At 34.0% G+C, this 17006-nt stretch overlaps 2 protein-coding genes across 2 annotated transcripts; both read left to right on the top strand.

The window, feature by feature from the left end:
• On the top strand, positions 1-1390 carry jtb (jetboil). The gene is made up of 3 exons (XM_053757893.2): positions 1-292; positions 515-584; positions 1046-1390. Exons 1-3 carry the CDS (start codon positions 44-46, stop codon positions 1351-1353), a joined length of 627 nt encoding a protein of 208 aa, XP_053613868.1. The 5' UTR covers positions 1-43; the 3' UTR covers positions 1354-1390.
• Positions 1391-2595: 1205 nt separating this feature from the next.
• Positions 2596-4893, top strand: LOC128677211 (uncharacterized). The gene is made up of 2 exons (XM_053757892.2): positions 2596-2787; positions 3134-4893. The coding sequence occupies exons 1-2, from the start codon at positions 2701-2703 to the stop codon at positions 3977-3979; spliced, it is 933 nt and encodes a 310-aa protein (XP_053613867.1). The 5' UTR covers positions 2596-2700; the 3' UTR covers positions 3980-4893.
• Positions 4894-17006: the final 12113 nt, after the last annotated feature.

Raw genomic sequence — 17006 nt, 5'->3', positions numbered from 1 at the left:
TTGAGACGAGTATCACATAACTCTGGTATCTATTCCTAAAACCATGAAAGTCGCAGTGGTATTTTTGGCTCTCATAGCTGTGGGCTTCGCGGCTCCTCAGCCGAGGAAGCTCTTCCACGAGCATGTTGAAGATTTCCTGGAGCTCATCAATGAGGAGGCTGGACAAGACTTGGAAGAGCTGTTTGAGCACTACATTGAGTTCGATGCCTTCTGGGTGGCTCTCGACTATTTGAGGACTGCTGACTTCAGGAACCTCATCTATGAAATGGAATCGCTGCCCGAGTTTAGAGCTGTAAGTATATATATTTTTAAAGTGAGTACTTTAATATAACAAAGCCTTGACAACAACAGAGAGGCAACAACAGCATCCCTAAAGAGGTTTGAAGTCAGGCAGGCGGCCGGATTTTCCAAATTTATAGACTCACAGTCGATAAATCTATCAGGTACACGCGAGGATGAGTCTCTCTCGTTGCTTCAGAAAATTCTTATAGCATCATGGTGTTTTGTGTTTCAGGTGATCGATTTCTTGGAGAAAGACAACATCGATATCTTGTACTTCATCGATCTTTTCAACTCCGTCATCGGTGAGTACCCAAACTCAAATAACGTCGAATGACATAATTTACACTAATCACTACATAGTATAAATAAAGTCGCCCTCCGCATCTCTTTCTAAGCACAACGCATCGGATCTCGATACTCCTGAAGGTTTTATAAATGACCCCGTGCAAAGCCGTGTCAGGTTGCTACTACAATAATATTTTTTCATAATTCGACAGTATTACTTATATTTATAAAAAAGTTAGTTGAAGTTAGTTATATTTATGAAAAAGAACTCGAATCATTACTTTTTAGTTTAAAAAACAGGCATACATACACATGCACGAAGAGAGAGATGAGTAGGTATAGCGAGGATATGAGGATCATGGAAAGTAGAAATCACTAGTCTCTGCCATGGGACATAGGTGTGATAAATATGTATGCATGCATAACGATTGATTGCAGGTGTGTCTCGTATAATATGTATGTACTCGTATTATTTCAGAAAGCGGTCTTGAAGGTGTGAAGAAGACCCGCCACCAGCTCAGTGGCGAGGACTTCAGCGCTTTCATCAACGACTGCGTAGAATTTTTCCCCAAAGACAAACTGGCAGCGCTCTTTGAACAAAAGTTGAATGAAGACGAGGAATTCAGGACTGCTATCGAGAACCTGAACAGTGAAGAATGGTTCGCCATTTACGATGCCCTGTGGAAGAGCTCGGTCTTCCAAGCCGAAATCGCCACACTGGGTCAACATGGCATCCATATCCACGCTCTACTCAACGAGTTGATAGCTGTCTTCGGACAGAACTAACTTGTTTGTGACGAGTAAAGTTTTGTAATTATTGAAACGCGTTTTCTTTTAATTTTGTAAATACTGACTAAGTAGTTGTTGCCCGCGCGGGAACTGCTCTTCCATGAATGATATGAGACTGAAAAAGATTGATTTAGTAAAAAATATGATTGTTCCGGGCTTCACAGCATCGCAGCCCTGATGATCTGTAAATGCTTTGGATTTCAAAAACGAAAAATCTATTAAGTAGTTAATAATTTTCTCAATTGTGCATATGACTGACGAAAGTAATTTAAAGATAAAAAGTTGATAAATAACATAATTGGTAGATAATAGAATATTCATTTCTTCATTAGACTTGTGACCCAAAAGTTCGCGAGACAAAGTTCCTCGAATTGTCGAATACTTTATTAATTTCTCCCGAGGAAGTGTCGCCAAGTGGGCACTGTTCAGTTGACGAGCCATGAAACTGTAATGCTACACGGATACAAAGTTAATTACCATCTGAAACTTTCTTACGATTCATTGTAGTGCGCTGGTTCATCATAAATTCGACGTGAATCTGTATTCTCTTCTTATTCTTCTTCAGGATTGGAAGTCGGCTTCCAAAGTACATGTATTTTTCATAAAACATTGATCTATGTACGATGCCGTTATGGGCACCCACATCATGAACAAACCTACTTCAACGGTTTAGCCATGAACATTTTTGAGCTTATCGACTTACAGTGAGACTTTTGTATTTAAAATAATCTAACATGGGTCTTTAGTAAAGACTGATCAAAATCAAGTAAAACTGAACCGAAAGATCCCAGGTTCGATTCCAACTCTTGCCACATTTGAGATTGGTAAATATAATTCATGTACCTTTATGTATGTAAGTATGTATTCTAATTGAAATAGACCACTTGCTTTCAATGAAGGAAAACATCGTGAGGAAACCACTTCTAATTGATGATCAGCTAGTATCGGAAAAGGCATACCACTCCATTAAATATCATTTAGGAAGATGTACATTGCGCATAACAGCCACGACCTCAGCTAAGATGAATATGGCTATAGGAGCGGATTGGAGCCACGGTAATGTCGGACTGGATTGTTCATATATATCTTGTACCTAAATACATAATTTCCAGTATGCTTAACAAGCAGCTTGCGTGTTTTATTAGTCTTAGTCATAAATAGTATAGCGTCTCATCATCTATTGTTCATAATCATACTTCAATACGCATTCAATTACTTGTTTATATTGATGATAAACAGAAATATATCAACAATATTTTTGCATTCCTATCTTTCGTCTGAATGCAGAAGCCCGCATTGCGTTCGTATAATAAATGAAACTAGACGTCGAAGCAGACATTTGTGATGGGAAAAATGAAAAGTTTAATTATTTTATTCCTAACATATTTTAGTATAGCTTGTGGATTTTTCGTGCCTGCCGGATTATTGAAGGTGAGTTATTTAGTTTATATTGTATTTAAAAACATTTGTGATAATTTAAAGTTTACGAGTAGGTCCCTTATTCACTACCAATCTATATACCTACTTAGCTATATACATATATATATATATATGAGTAATTTTTTGACGTGAGTAAATGATGTGGTTGTTGCGTCATTATTGAAAATATTTAATTCATTTCGGGAGTCAGAAGTCCGCATTTGTAAGCGTGGGTATGTAAATATTTTTACGTAACTATAAATAAGTATTTATTTCTTTTATTTGCTCCAGCAGTTCAAGATATTAGTTCAAACTTTTATAGATTTTTATAAAATGTATAGTAAATTTTTATCTACAGTTGTCCTGTCAAGATAACGCCTACATAATCGATGGTATTGTTGACAAATCTGAAGGAATGTCGACTCATACGGGAAACATTCACACCAGATCATTAAATACTCAATTAACTGAAAAACTTGCTAATGACCTCAAAAGTAAAAAAGATTCAATCAATGATTTGGTGCTGAAAGATGTGACCCCAGGCCAGAGCAATGTCAATGAAAGGTCATTTGTGTATTTGAAACAAAAACACAGAACTCCTATCATAAATGTGGTCCACGGTGCACACGACGGCCTCGGAAAGTCTCATCAGAAAGGTCTCGATGATTACAATCAAGAATTTATTAAAAAACCTTTTCAAAGTTATATTGAAAAGTTTTTGAAAGAATCCTCGTTTTTTAACCAAATTAGTAATGCTGTGATCGATACAAAATCTAAACATAACAAATTACACGCGAACCAAATATACCCTGGAAGCGCAAGAAAAGACAGTGGTAATGATTTAGATAAAAATATTTATGATAAATTGAAAATTGTTGAATTATTAAAAGCACCTCTACTGAGATGTGAACATAAGAATGAAAATAGAAGAAGTGAACTTTACACTGATAGAAATGGATACCAACCGCCTTATGGAAATAACAATGGCATAGCATACCCGGTGCACCCGACACGTCACTACCAACATTTCCCTGTCAATAACAATCAGAGGGTGAACAGTTATGGCAGACCCGAAGAAAAAGAAACTCTTTGTTCCCATATTTATCAGAGTCATGTCAAAGATTGTGTCCATAGGATGTTTGGTAAAGATGCAAATGAAAATACTTTAAAGGTTCTAACAAAATGTATAAAAGAAATGAAGTAAATAAATTAGTATAAATTTGAAGTATTAATCCAACCGGATGGGTCGCGAGCGCAGATTCTTATGCAAAACCTCTGTCACTTACAGTGCGGGGCAATACAATTGAACTATTAATGCGTTGTTGAGTAATATTAACACGCAATTTGAACTATGAATGCATTGTTTAACAATATTATTATATATACACACGCACACAAATAATGCATAACACATTTTTTATATTATGCACACATTCACAACTCTTAAAATAAGTCCAACAGTCTCTAATAATGTGTGTAAGGCTATCCGTAGACGTACAATTTATTGTACATATTTTTTTCCATAATAAGATTGAAATAGGTAGTTTGAATACAAACGATTAAATACAAATGGTTAATAATATAAATTGTGCAATATTTTTGAACCATTTTCCATTTGAGTTAGTTCCATTTTAATAAGTTAAAATAGAATTCCAGTTTTTCCATTTATTATTGAAGTGAAAATAATATATCATGCGATTGTTTTATTATTTTCACGTCTCGTATTTGTGTCCGATATGATATATTGTTGCTGTTTGAAAGAGTATATATGGTACATTAATTGTGCAGTCTTTTCAATATGAACCTAAAATTATAAAATCGTGCAAAATACGTTATAATGAGCAATTTGTTCGTCTAGGGTATGCTTAAAATGCCTCTCCGGTTGGTTTAATAAAGTTATATTTACAAAAAACAAATATAAAGAAAACCCTAACGACATTTTGAAAAAAATTGTTGAAGTCCTGATAATAAGTTCCATAAAATAATTTAATGTCTACAGAATCTCATGCTATATGTGAGGGAGGTGTTAGCGATAGTTTGGTTTTGTTTGTGTTGTATAAATAAAAATAACTTTTCGATATATAAGTAATGATATTATATAGCTACCGATTCTGTTAATGTTTTTTTATTTCTTCACTTCTTCTTCATTCCTTAAAATAAATTTCTTTTTACAAAAAAAAAAATGGCTTTTTTAGGTCAAGGAAATTGAGACGTTCTCTCGTCGCTGCCAATGCTGGAAGCATCATCAGGTCGTGCTTATCATAATAATGCATTGAAATATAATCAACGTTACAAATTTCGCCTCTATTTGACTTTAAATTAACTTGCCAGATTGATAACAGACAGTCAAGACAGGTGCTAAGTAATAATGTATAAAAAACATGTGAACTGAATGTACAAAAAATGTATAATTTTAACTGGTAGTTTCAGTTTTAAGGATTCCATGATATCCTATCTATATGTAAATAGTATATGAAAAACTATAATGTAAGCACTTAGTTACATACCTATTTAAACAATTCGGTTAAGTAAATTATTTAATAACTTACTTAATAATTTCAAATATTTAATTTGGTCAGGTTAACTCAAAATCAACGACACAGAAAATCGCTACATATCGAAAATACTTTAGGATTCATCATAGTTATTGTCATTTAATATAACGACATTAAAATAAGGCCCTTGGTAAGTATCCTTATAAAATGCATGCGTGCTTGCAACGGTCACTTCATGCTGTTTAGTGTAGTATGCACCGGTTTTACTGACTTGTATAGAATGGACATATGAGACCTAAATTACATATGACTAGAGATGGATTTACATCTAATATTTTCCCAGTTTAAATGCGCTAACTTATCAATAAATTGGTATACAATATAGACATAAACCCATAATTTCTCATACAAGCATTTTTATAAGATAGGTACAAATAAATAGTACGTAGTAATTAAAATATAGTGTTGTTAAACATAACATATTCCAGCAATTCTTATAATTCCTATCAAATCGTGAATATTTTAATATAAGTTATAATAAAGATATAAATAAATATAAATATATTAGGACAAATCACACAGATTGAGCTAGCCCCAAAGTAAGTTCGAGACTTGTGTTATGGGATACTAACTCAATGATACTATATTTTATAACAAATACATATATAGATAAACATCCAAGTTATTACATTTTATTATACTGTTAGCTGGATTAGATAGATTTAAGAATTGATTTAATTTTAATTTAAGATTGATCTGGGTTCTTCTTCAAAATTATCACCTACTGTCATTTTGTGTATGCGAACGAAACCGCATATCTCTACATATATTTTATTGGAAAATATGTTTGAATACGTTAATACATTGACCTACTCATTCCAAAAAAGAGGATGCGCTGTAAATCTTAGCTATATTGCTATTAGGTTATAACAATGGCACCCAATATTCTCTTGCCGTGCTTGCCCTACACCTGCATGCTGAATATAGATAAAAGAAATATTTATCTATGATGCTGAAGGGCTCGTATGACGTCACAGCTAGTAAACTATTGCAATATCAAATTATGCGTATATATGACTGAGTATTCAGTCCAGCGTGAGAATATCATTCAAAATCATTGGCGAGGGTTCTTGAAGAGTGCATAGCGAAGCGGTTTCACACAAGCGCATGATAAGATCGGCTCAAAGTTATCTTGCGCGTGATCGGTGCGCGCGCAGCCTCCTGTGCGCGTTTGTTGCTACGAGAGATGAAAAGCAAACAGTGTGCGCCAACAGATGTCCAGATAGCCAATAGCTTCCACGAAGATGTATGCTGCTGGAAGGGAGGTCATAATTTCCAAATATCACGAAATAAACTCGAAGAGTAGCTATACTTACAATGAAGTATTACGGTTCTTCTTAAGGTTCTTCCTTCTAACATTTCATGGACGCTGTACTGAAACCGGAATCAATAAATAAGAAAGTGAATATTTTTTTGCATGTCATGATGCATATCGTATTAATGCATAATAATCCAAACTATATGTGTATAAAAAAATTCAGTTCAATTGGTTGAAGATTGATTCAAAATTGATTGCAGGTTTTCACCTGAACAACCCTCAAACACACTAGTAAATTGCAACATGCGATAACTATATTTTGTAAGATAATGAAAAACTAAAAATAAGTAAGTACTATCTAATAAAATCTTTAATTATCTATATAAATAAGTATACTAAGTTAGGCACTAGTAACTCGGACAGGTGCCGACGCGAGTGCACGAACATTGCGTAGTTTGTGTGAGAGCTTTTATTTACCGCCATGAAAACTAGCAATGTATGCCCAATCCGCCAAAATTCGTCGAACTAATTCGCGAGAATGTGTAGCCGGCATTACGTCAATCTAATATTTTGCACTCATCACGAGAACCATGAACGACAGAACGCATCACACACCTAAAGTTCGTTTTTACTTCCGAGACGAGTAATATCACACTGAGAATGTGTCTACCATGTAAAACAATCTTCACAGTACACCTACTTATTTACAAAAATTTTGTCGAAAATCAAATATTAGTTCTAACCTATTTGTACTTACCCCAACCACCGATCACAAAATTCTATAATTTGAAAACATTGCCAATAGATGGCGCTGTACAAAGTAAATCGCGACAAGGTTTTGTTTTAATTTTAACATAAGTAGGTAATATCATCTTTTCATCTTATCTTGTCGGGGTCACCAAAAGGATGAAGATTGAATTCATCGTAATTTCTGCAGGCCTAGCTGTTTAAGCTTGGCGTAATAAGAAAAAGTGAAAGTGGAGCAGGAGAAGAGAACTTTTATTTAGCCTACATATCTACGTTATAAAATCACAAAAAATTATAATGTAATTGGGCTGTTCTGCTAGAAATAAGTAAACGAGATAATTACGCACAAGAAGTCATGGTTACCTTTTCTTTTAAGACATATTGAAGACTGAAATTGTAAATTAAATTAATACTATTAATAAGGGCTATATTATTTATTTTTTTCATTTTAATTTATTTTCAGAGTTTTTGCGAGAACAACATCGGCAAGGGCCTATTCATTGTCTATTATATTTTATATAATTTGAACTTAAATCGCGTAAATGGTTGATTTGATGTATGTAACTTTCTATAGTTTATATCTATCACATTGTCTTCTCATATTGGAAATACGACAAACAATGTGATTTAATAAACGGACTTTTTAAAACCATACCACGTTTAAAAATATAATTTTGCCATTCACAAACCGCGTAAAATATACAGCATTAAAAAAAAAACTTAAATATACCCAAGTTAGTAAGATCAAAGTGAAAGATGTACTCTAATGTTCTCCAATTCAGTTTAGATTCAGAGATATGTGCTACAGAATTGCGGCCGTTGGCCATTAATTCTGATTCTCGGAGCAAAGCATGCCACATTCGTTTTCTTTAGATCCTCCAGTTCTTTCGTAGTATTTGTTAAGGGAGATGACTTCGCCGGACCCGTTCATTGTTCGAAAATATTTGTGTCTCCCGTTCACTTCGAGTTGCTATTTGCAGATTTTGTTTGTGTTAGCACATGTAAACATTATGTTTCCTCATTGAATTATTAAGCGGGTCAGCCCACTTAAATCTTGAGATCCGATGGGAATGAGGACGGGTAAATCGACAAAGCTAACACAGTGAAGACCGAGTCTAATTTTATATAATGCTTCTGGATGACCGCGGCTTCGCCTTGCCAAAAGTCACTTGACACTTGTCTCGACACCATAAATTATATCATCCCATTGCTCCGTTTTGACGTGAAAGACGCGAATTAAAACAGGTTGCCCCAAAATATGACGTGTGTCCATATTCAAATTATTAACATCATCAACCCTATTTTGTCCATTATATTTATATGTCAAATTACTTCGTCTAGCGGATATATTTACATGTATACCTACATAATTTCAAACCAAATGTATGTGTATTTGATAATGTTTGATAACTGTATTTCATAATAAACATACACACAGAGAATTTATCTAGCTAGGCATTGACTTGCCTTAGGCAGGGATATAAACATCCCGGTCTCACCGTTCCATTAGCAGGATTTATAAATAACGCAACCTTTCCTAAATTCTGTGAATTGAAAATTCAGCTTTATTTATTTAGTTGTCAGATGTTGCCCGCGGCAAGGAGTCACTCTCCAGTTCTTCAACTGGTTCTACACCAAAAATCAACTCAATCCAATGTTACGTTTTGACGCGAAACAAACAAACACACTTTCATATTTACAATGTTTTTGGTCTGGTAATTTGTTATTGGTCTGTTTCACCGCGTGCTGTTAAAGTATCCGATAGCCTTTAAACACATTCAACAGATAGCATTTTATATTGTGTATTACAGGAGTTGGATAGGGCTAACCGAATAATCACTGGCAGATTTACCTAGCAGTTATTTTATCTGTCAGATTACAATGTGATATTTTATCATAATGTGATGTAACAGGCATACCTATGGAATGCAAGTAAGGATAATTCCGCGCAGCTTACTGAAATTAAATTAAACACACGTATACATATCTGTATCTCGTGAATACGAAACTAAGAAGTTTCCGAGTGCTAATTTCCAACACTTAAATTTCCATGTAGTTTCAGATCCTCAACAGGTCTGAAGTCTGGAGTTTCAAACTTGGCATCGAGCGTCGCGTCGTCATGCTGCGAACGTGCATATTTTATTTCGCATTTTGCGCCACGTTTGAAACATTTCGGTGCGCTCCCACGCTTTGGGTCTTGTCTATGGTTATTAAAGACGCTTATTGCCGGGTTTTTTGTCTGGCTCCCTGGGTGAAATTTCTGCGGCATCCCTGTATTTAATTGTTTAAAGATAAGCAAATTAAACATAAATTTCCAGAATATTTTAAGAGAGAAGCATAAAATTTTATTACTTTTATGTTATACTAGCTGCGCCATCTTGTTATCTTTGTTATCTTTATGTATTTTCAAAATTTCACGATAAACATTAATTTTAATTAATATTGGAAGCTCTTGTTACATTACAATAAAAATATGGGGTAATTAAGTAAGCTTTGAACAGTCAAGTGTCTTTAATTATGTACCTAGTGTCCACCACTGTTGCACCCAACTCGTCTCCTTTGTAAGTGATGTCAATATATTAAATAAATAAATATATTATGACAAATGACACAGATTGAGCTAGCCCCAAAGTAAGTTCGAGACTTGTGTTATAGGATACTAACTCAATTATACTATATTTTATAACAAATACATAGGTAGGTATATAGATAAACATCCAAGACCCGGGCCAATCAGAAAAAGATCATTTTCCATCATGACCCGTCTGGGGATCGAACCCGGGACCTCTCGGTTTAGAAGCAAGCACTTTACTACTGCGCCACCGAGGTCGTTGTCGAGGTATTTTTATATACATGAATTAACATCTTTTTTTTGTACTATTACTGTAAATATGATCGTATAAAACATCTATACTGGAATATTATCATCAATATCGCTTTCAATTTCGTCCGCGTCATATAGATTGATTGATTGCCTTCAGCACTGAATTTACCTCAGCAATACCTGCGCTTATTTAGCTGGCTTTTCAATGCATATCAAATATATTCTTGTTATATATTTGGGGTTAGGATATTTCTAATATTTATTTTTCTGACTACGCCCTGTTAGAAGATTCACTCTTGAAGGATTTTTTGGATAAGAAATGTGAAAGTTTGTTTGTTACCTCTTCACGTTCTCTATTTAAGCAATCTTTTTGAAATTTTGCATATACTTATATAGTTTGAAGTATGGAGTAGGACCTAGGGTACTTTACGTTACTTCATCCATGAAAAAATAACTGTTGCCACAGGAAATTTATGCGTGTGAAGTCGCGGGCATAACAAATCACATTACCAACGGTCTTTTGACTATGTACATTATGTACTTTTATATATTATTAGAAAGAAAAGAAAAAAAATTTTTTTTTTGTAAGAAACAATAATGGTAAGCCGATCTGGCATGATAGGGACCAACACTGTTCAAATGAGTTTCTTTCGGCATTTCTTCTCAGCAGTGGTCGTTCCGAAATGCCAGTAGTTTCTAGCTTGTGAGAAATAACTATAAATTTAAAGATTGACGAGAAAAAGTGCCTGTGAAGGTCTAATTTCTGAATAAATGATTTGAATTTGAATTTGAATTTGAATTTGAATTTGGTTATAACTGACGCGCTGTCGAGTTCGAGATAATACATTTTTGGTAACTCATCCAATGACCGTCATAGCGAAAGTGACTTAACCGTCACAATCGCAGGCCGATCGCGCTAACCACTGCGCCATCGAGCTCCTTCTGGTATACAGTAGGCGAAGTGCGGGTTAGCATTTCACTTCTCACACATCGAATCGATTCGATGGTGAGAAGTGAAATGCTAACCCGTACTAACCCCTCAGATACCAAAACTATGCGGCATAACCTCAAAGTTGTTAGTTATCTTAGCATTAAATACATCTCATTTAATAATGCGGAACACAGTTCGCTTCACAATTATATTTACAGTGAGGGTTCGTGCCAACTTCCACGTAAACTATCAGGCTTAAGCTGGTTGCACACTTGTAAACTAATCTTAAATAAATAATAGTTATAATTTTGTATCAAATCTTTTAAAATTGTATTACTACCTATACCTAAACATTTATTAATAGCCTCTTCTAAGTACATAACTATACAAAATTTTGGGCGTAAGTATTTCAATTTACCCCACTCCTTGTCAGGAGTGGAGAAATATATTCATCAGTCTCTTTCTATTCGAGAAATGTGTCCCGCTTATTTCCACTATATTTCCTCTATAACTTTGACCACATCCTTTAGCTTCGTCTTAGATCTTATAAGTTTGGGCGACCGCAAGGAAATCCCAAGCTACTGATTTAGACAAGCTTATGCAAGCTACAATAACTCTTTCCATCGCTCTCTGGGCTACTCGTAATTTAAATACTTACCAGTCAAAATCATAACCCTTCTTTTCGCTTCGCTGTAATCGGGTAAAAAATTCATTAAATACAAATCTAAAAAATCATTATTGTCATTATTAGAAACAACCACAAGTTTGAAGATATATAATATCGCTGTATTTAGAAACTGTACTATACACACAAGTATTTTCTTATTTTGGCACTAATTATAACATTGTGGTCTGTATAATTTAATAAATGATTATTTAAATCGAATCGTGACATAATGCGGAACAGATATTCTTCGAAAGAGACATTTTGCGACCGAGTCGTGTGGGCGACCGTCGAAATTCGAGACCTAAGATAATAACGACCCTATAGCTGTACAATAGTTCTGTGGATTGCGAATGACGTGCACAGTTCACTGGCAAATAAATTATTCCTTAGTTTACAAACTTTCAGGACATGGGTTTGTAAATTTTGGTGAAATTAATATTATTATTGTTATCAAAACTGACTACGCCATGCATTAGAGCGAAATTAACTTACTGACTGTGTTTTGATAAATCGACGTGAGTATTTATTCTTTAGTCACATCATTACTCTTGATAAATCGACGATTGTGGGTCCTGCAGAGCATAGCCTTCCCATACAAACTTCATACCGAAATAATATTGAAAGCGTAAATATTTCAACATGTATGTTTTTGGATTAAGACAAGAATAAGCTATTAAAACATATTTTCAAAAAAATATATATACTACTACCTACTATTTTACTTGTTACATGTTATTTAGCGTAATTATTTTGATCACTGTAAGATTTCCGAAGAAAATAAAACAAATATTATATAGTTACTATCCACCATATTCCTAGAATGGTTGTATGCGTACATGGAATGCACTGCATTGTTTACTGACTTCTATGAGTTTCTATGCGCTAGACATTGATTTCAGCCTAAACCTTGTCGGTCTATTTTGTGCCTATCTCATTAATAAATGATTATTAAGACAGTAATAAATTTAAATACCGATCTTCTGAATGAAATATAAAAAAAATTATAGTACTTGAATACTTGAGGCTGTATTCTGGTGATATTTAATGAAATTAACAAATCTTTTATCAAGTTGATAATTATCCTGCTTGCTGCAAAATGAAATTTTGAATTTGATTGTCGTTTTATCTTCTCTTCAGTCCATAGTCGTCAAGAAATGGACACAAACTTTTAACAGTTTGCTATCCAGTAACTCTACAAATTATATATCAACGGCCACTGTTGAAAATAATAAAAAAAAAAAAAACGCCGCGAGGATGTTGCACACTGTAATGAAATATTTTATTACAGAGTAACAAAGGCGGCCGCTGTAGCCCGTGTACACAACAATGTACTCAGATTTTAGTAATTCGCAAGTGTGAATGAGGTTTTATGTCTTTTTTTAGCATACGTGATATGACGAACTTTGTTCTGCACATCACAATGTACGCGCGTGTTGTATTATTACTTTTTTATTGTTTGTTATTTTTCAACTCGATGGCTTCCGACTTTATAGCTGTTCTCAGTTTTTAATACAAGCTTTTTAGCTGTTATTTTGTATATTATTTAAGACTAGTGAGCTGGCCCGGCTTCGCACGGGGTCTTATATCTTTGTATAAACCTTTGGGAATTTACTAAATAACAGTAAAAACTGCATCAAAATCCGTTGATTGGTTAAAAAGCTTAGAAACAGACAGGGGCGGAGGGCGACTTTGTTTTATATTAATAATAATCATCATCATTTATTGAAATATTACTATTTTATAATAATAATGTGTAGCCCCTTGCCCAGCAGTGGCATAGGTTATAAAAAAATGTAGCGATATCTACGTTGACATGTAGAAAAAATGATGCCTTACCTAAGTATGTATAAAATTTAAATCGACTTATCGAAGACCTCAATTACGAATTAGGAATGATATGGCCTTTATATATTAGTAGGTAAATGGCCTTTACAGACTATCAAAATATACAATTTCACACACGAACGACCATTACTTTACAACTCATGGATGAACAATTGTACTCAAATGTTGATTGGCATTAATTTAATCGCGGTACATATTGCTGGTTCGAGTTCGGTGGACTGTAACGGAGTGGAGGATTTGCAAATAGGATGCGGTTTGCGGTATCGGCTAGCGTTAGTGCGGGCGTCTAACTCACTGTAAACTGTATTTGCTGATCCAAATATGTACTTACAATACGAATGTTTTTATCCTAGGTATTGTTCAACTATTATTAAACTCATTGGAACAGTTTTAGCGTAAAGGCAATAAGTACAAAACTAAAGAAGCCTAATATTTGACTTCGGTTCTTTAGTTATATCTATTCCAAATTTCAAAGTACAGCGGTCTAGCCGTGAAAGCTATACGTGGCTAGACTTTCCCATGAATAACATTTCGCACAAATAATTAGGATTAATTTATTATTAGATTAGCAGGGAATTAAAAAAGGTTTATCTGGTTCCGTTTACATTCATCCCATGTCAAAAAAGTATGTTATATCTAAATATCAAGTCTCATAATAGGAATATTCAAATCCCACTAGTGTCATGGTCTAATATGATTTACGTAAATATCCAGCGGTGTCCCCTGGGCGACAATTGTCCCCGCGATCGAGTGGGGGCAATGAGGCGAGCTCATCTTGTTTGCCCCAAACGAAGCGGTTCAATTTGATCTTTCATCGGCTAAGCTTTTTTGTTAGGTAACTTCTTCAGGCGAACATTTTGTCAACTATGATGTTAGGTATATTTTATTTTGAGGGCCGATAAGTCGGTTTCGCTATATGTCTAGGAAATTCTCGAAAGTGGAGTACAGTTATCGAAGTGCCATGTAAGATACTTTACATCTTTCATATTCGGTAGGTAGGTCCTAATTACCCCCAAAATTGGGCTTGTAGGTGACCAATTAGCGCTCTAGGGTAATAATGTAGCTAGAAAAGCCCAAGGCCGGTAAGTAATTAAAAAAAAACACTTCACTCTTTCAAAAAGTTCGCGTAAATCTAACCATCATACTGGCAATAGACATCATGCATTCAGCCCAATGACCAAAGAGCTTCGCTATTCAGCCTTGTCTTCTTATAAATATAATATTTAAATATGTATCGAATGGCGAAGCTCAATTTTGTTCTTAAAAATATCTTTAAAAGTTCTTTACTTGGTTCTTTTTAATAAAAAAAGGCGGGAATATATAACTTTTACTTTAAATATTGTTTGTTTTTGGGATTTTTTTTATAATTACATTTTTTTCTACTTACCCCACAATCGAGATTTAAAGCAGAGTAGTTAGCTCGGGTGTAAGCATCAATTGCACCCTCGAACTATAGGTATAAATATCTCGGGCTGCTATTGATGCCTTACAGCCCTTGGCTACTAATCTACTAATAATGATGTTAGGATTTTTTAAAGTACATTTCGTAAATGAAAACCATTATTTAGTGCCTTAGTTTTAGTTATTATTAAATGCAGCATATAACGGGAAAATTTATATAAAAAAATATGGATATATTTTTTTACAGCTTGTGTGATAGTGACGTGTTGTAAAATCCTAATATAATTTAAAAATAAAAATGTACTAAATAACGTTCTAAATAAATTAATAAAACTGTATTGATTATTTAACTAAACTTGATTATTTAAATCGATTTAACATATATACAATCTACTTACACGCTATGGCACGAAAATCATGTAATGGTTTGTCTAGGTATTATAATATATTACCCATTCAAGTATCCAATTAGTATTTTAACCTTACCCCCGTAATTTCTTCAATCGTTTTTCAGAAAACCGCCACAAAGGAGACGAGGCATGTTCATATTTTTAATAAAATATTTTTACTGCAATGCCTCGCAGATATTTCCTAGAGGTTTGCTACTCTAATTAGCAGCATGTAACGAAACCACCGGCTCGTTTTAATTGTGTTGTGTTTCGTTCCACCCCTTGGTTTCAAATGTCTCGGGGTGAGTGAACCTCAGAGTTTCAAACATTTGAATGTTTAGGATATCAAAGTGACCTTTCTTAGTATTTTTGGAGACAATGTTTACGTAGAAAAAGTAGATTTAAATGTATTATCTTATTATGTCATTATTTATTTTTTCTAAACTTTTGTGTGCCAGAAGTCCGCAGAAGAGGCGGTGGTTCTCACCATAGAATACTACTATACTTTATATCTATACTTATATCTGACTAAGGGATAGTGTTATCTTTCATAGTAAAAAAATGATAGATTTTATTTTTTCTTAGTTTAGTTTTTAAATAATTTTTACATCAAAGCTTTTTCTTTCATGGTTATTTCAAATGGGACGTCAACACCCAACGGTGCGATTTTACTTTTAAAATTATTCTTGTTTCTTTCCATAGCCTTGTTTTTGTTTGGCGACTACTTTGTTTTTAAGATAAGCTATGTTTTGTGAAAAAAAAAACCTAGGACATTGTAACACGGGTCACTGGGACATGGGAACTGAATTGAGCGGCAAGTTTTTATATTGTTGTGTTTTGAAAGACGTTAGTTACCCACCCTGTTATTCGTAAAAAGTTAATAAGCTAAAGTATGTTTTGCCTTTATAGCATTTTATAAAATTTTGTAAAAGGGTAAGTCTTTTACAGTCGCCTTATACATGACACTCCTGGTAAAATTTTGAGTAGTTATATTCCAGGTCACGAACCACACGGATTAATACAATACTACTTAATCTATAATTAAATTAAACTACATTTTGTCGGTATGTTATCCACTTAAGTACCATAGCAATCCTGCAAGGTGCATTGCATCTAAAGAGTAAGTAAATACATTCGCCAATGAATCACCCTAACTGCTTTCCGATAAGAGCCGACTGCCATTGCAAGGTCTATTCGCACACAGTGGCTGCGAAATAACAGGGTTTCGTACGAAAAATAATTTTAAATTTTTATTAGAATTTAATTGTTTTGACGGCATATCAATTGTTGGCAGAGATTCTTTCATGGGATAACTTAAGTCATCACTGTTGTGTAATAAAGTTTTGTGGAACAAACAATTAAGTACTTTTTTCTCGTTTTTGGCTGAGGTATTACGGCCTTAATAAAAGCTAACACATAATATTTTCTTTTAAAAAAGGACCATCAATGATAATCATTGAAAATGGTTAAATGCGTCTAAAGTCTTTTGTAGACCAAGACGAGAGCCGATAGATGAATTTATGCTGATGATCTTTGGACGTTATTTATTTCTCACTTACCCATTATATTATAAGTGTTATGATTGTGTATGACTTTTACAACACAAATTTAACT

Source organism: Plodia interpunctella, chromosome 17, assembly GCF_027563975.2.
Source record: "Plodia interpunctella isolate USDA-ARS_2022_Savannah chromosome 17, ilPloInte3.2, whole genome shotgun sequence".
In the NCBI taxonomy this organism is placed as follows: Eukaryota; Metazoa; Arthropoda; class Insecta; order Lepidoptera; family Pyralidae; genus Plodia; species Plodia interpunctella.
The sequence above is the reverse complement of the archived record's forward strand: the minus strand, read 5'-3'. Positions and strand labels throughout refer to the sequence as shown.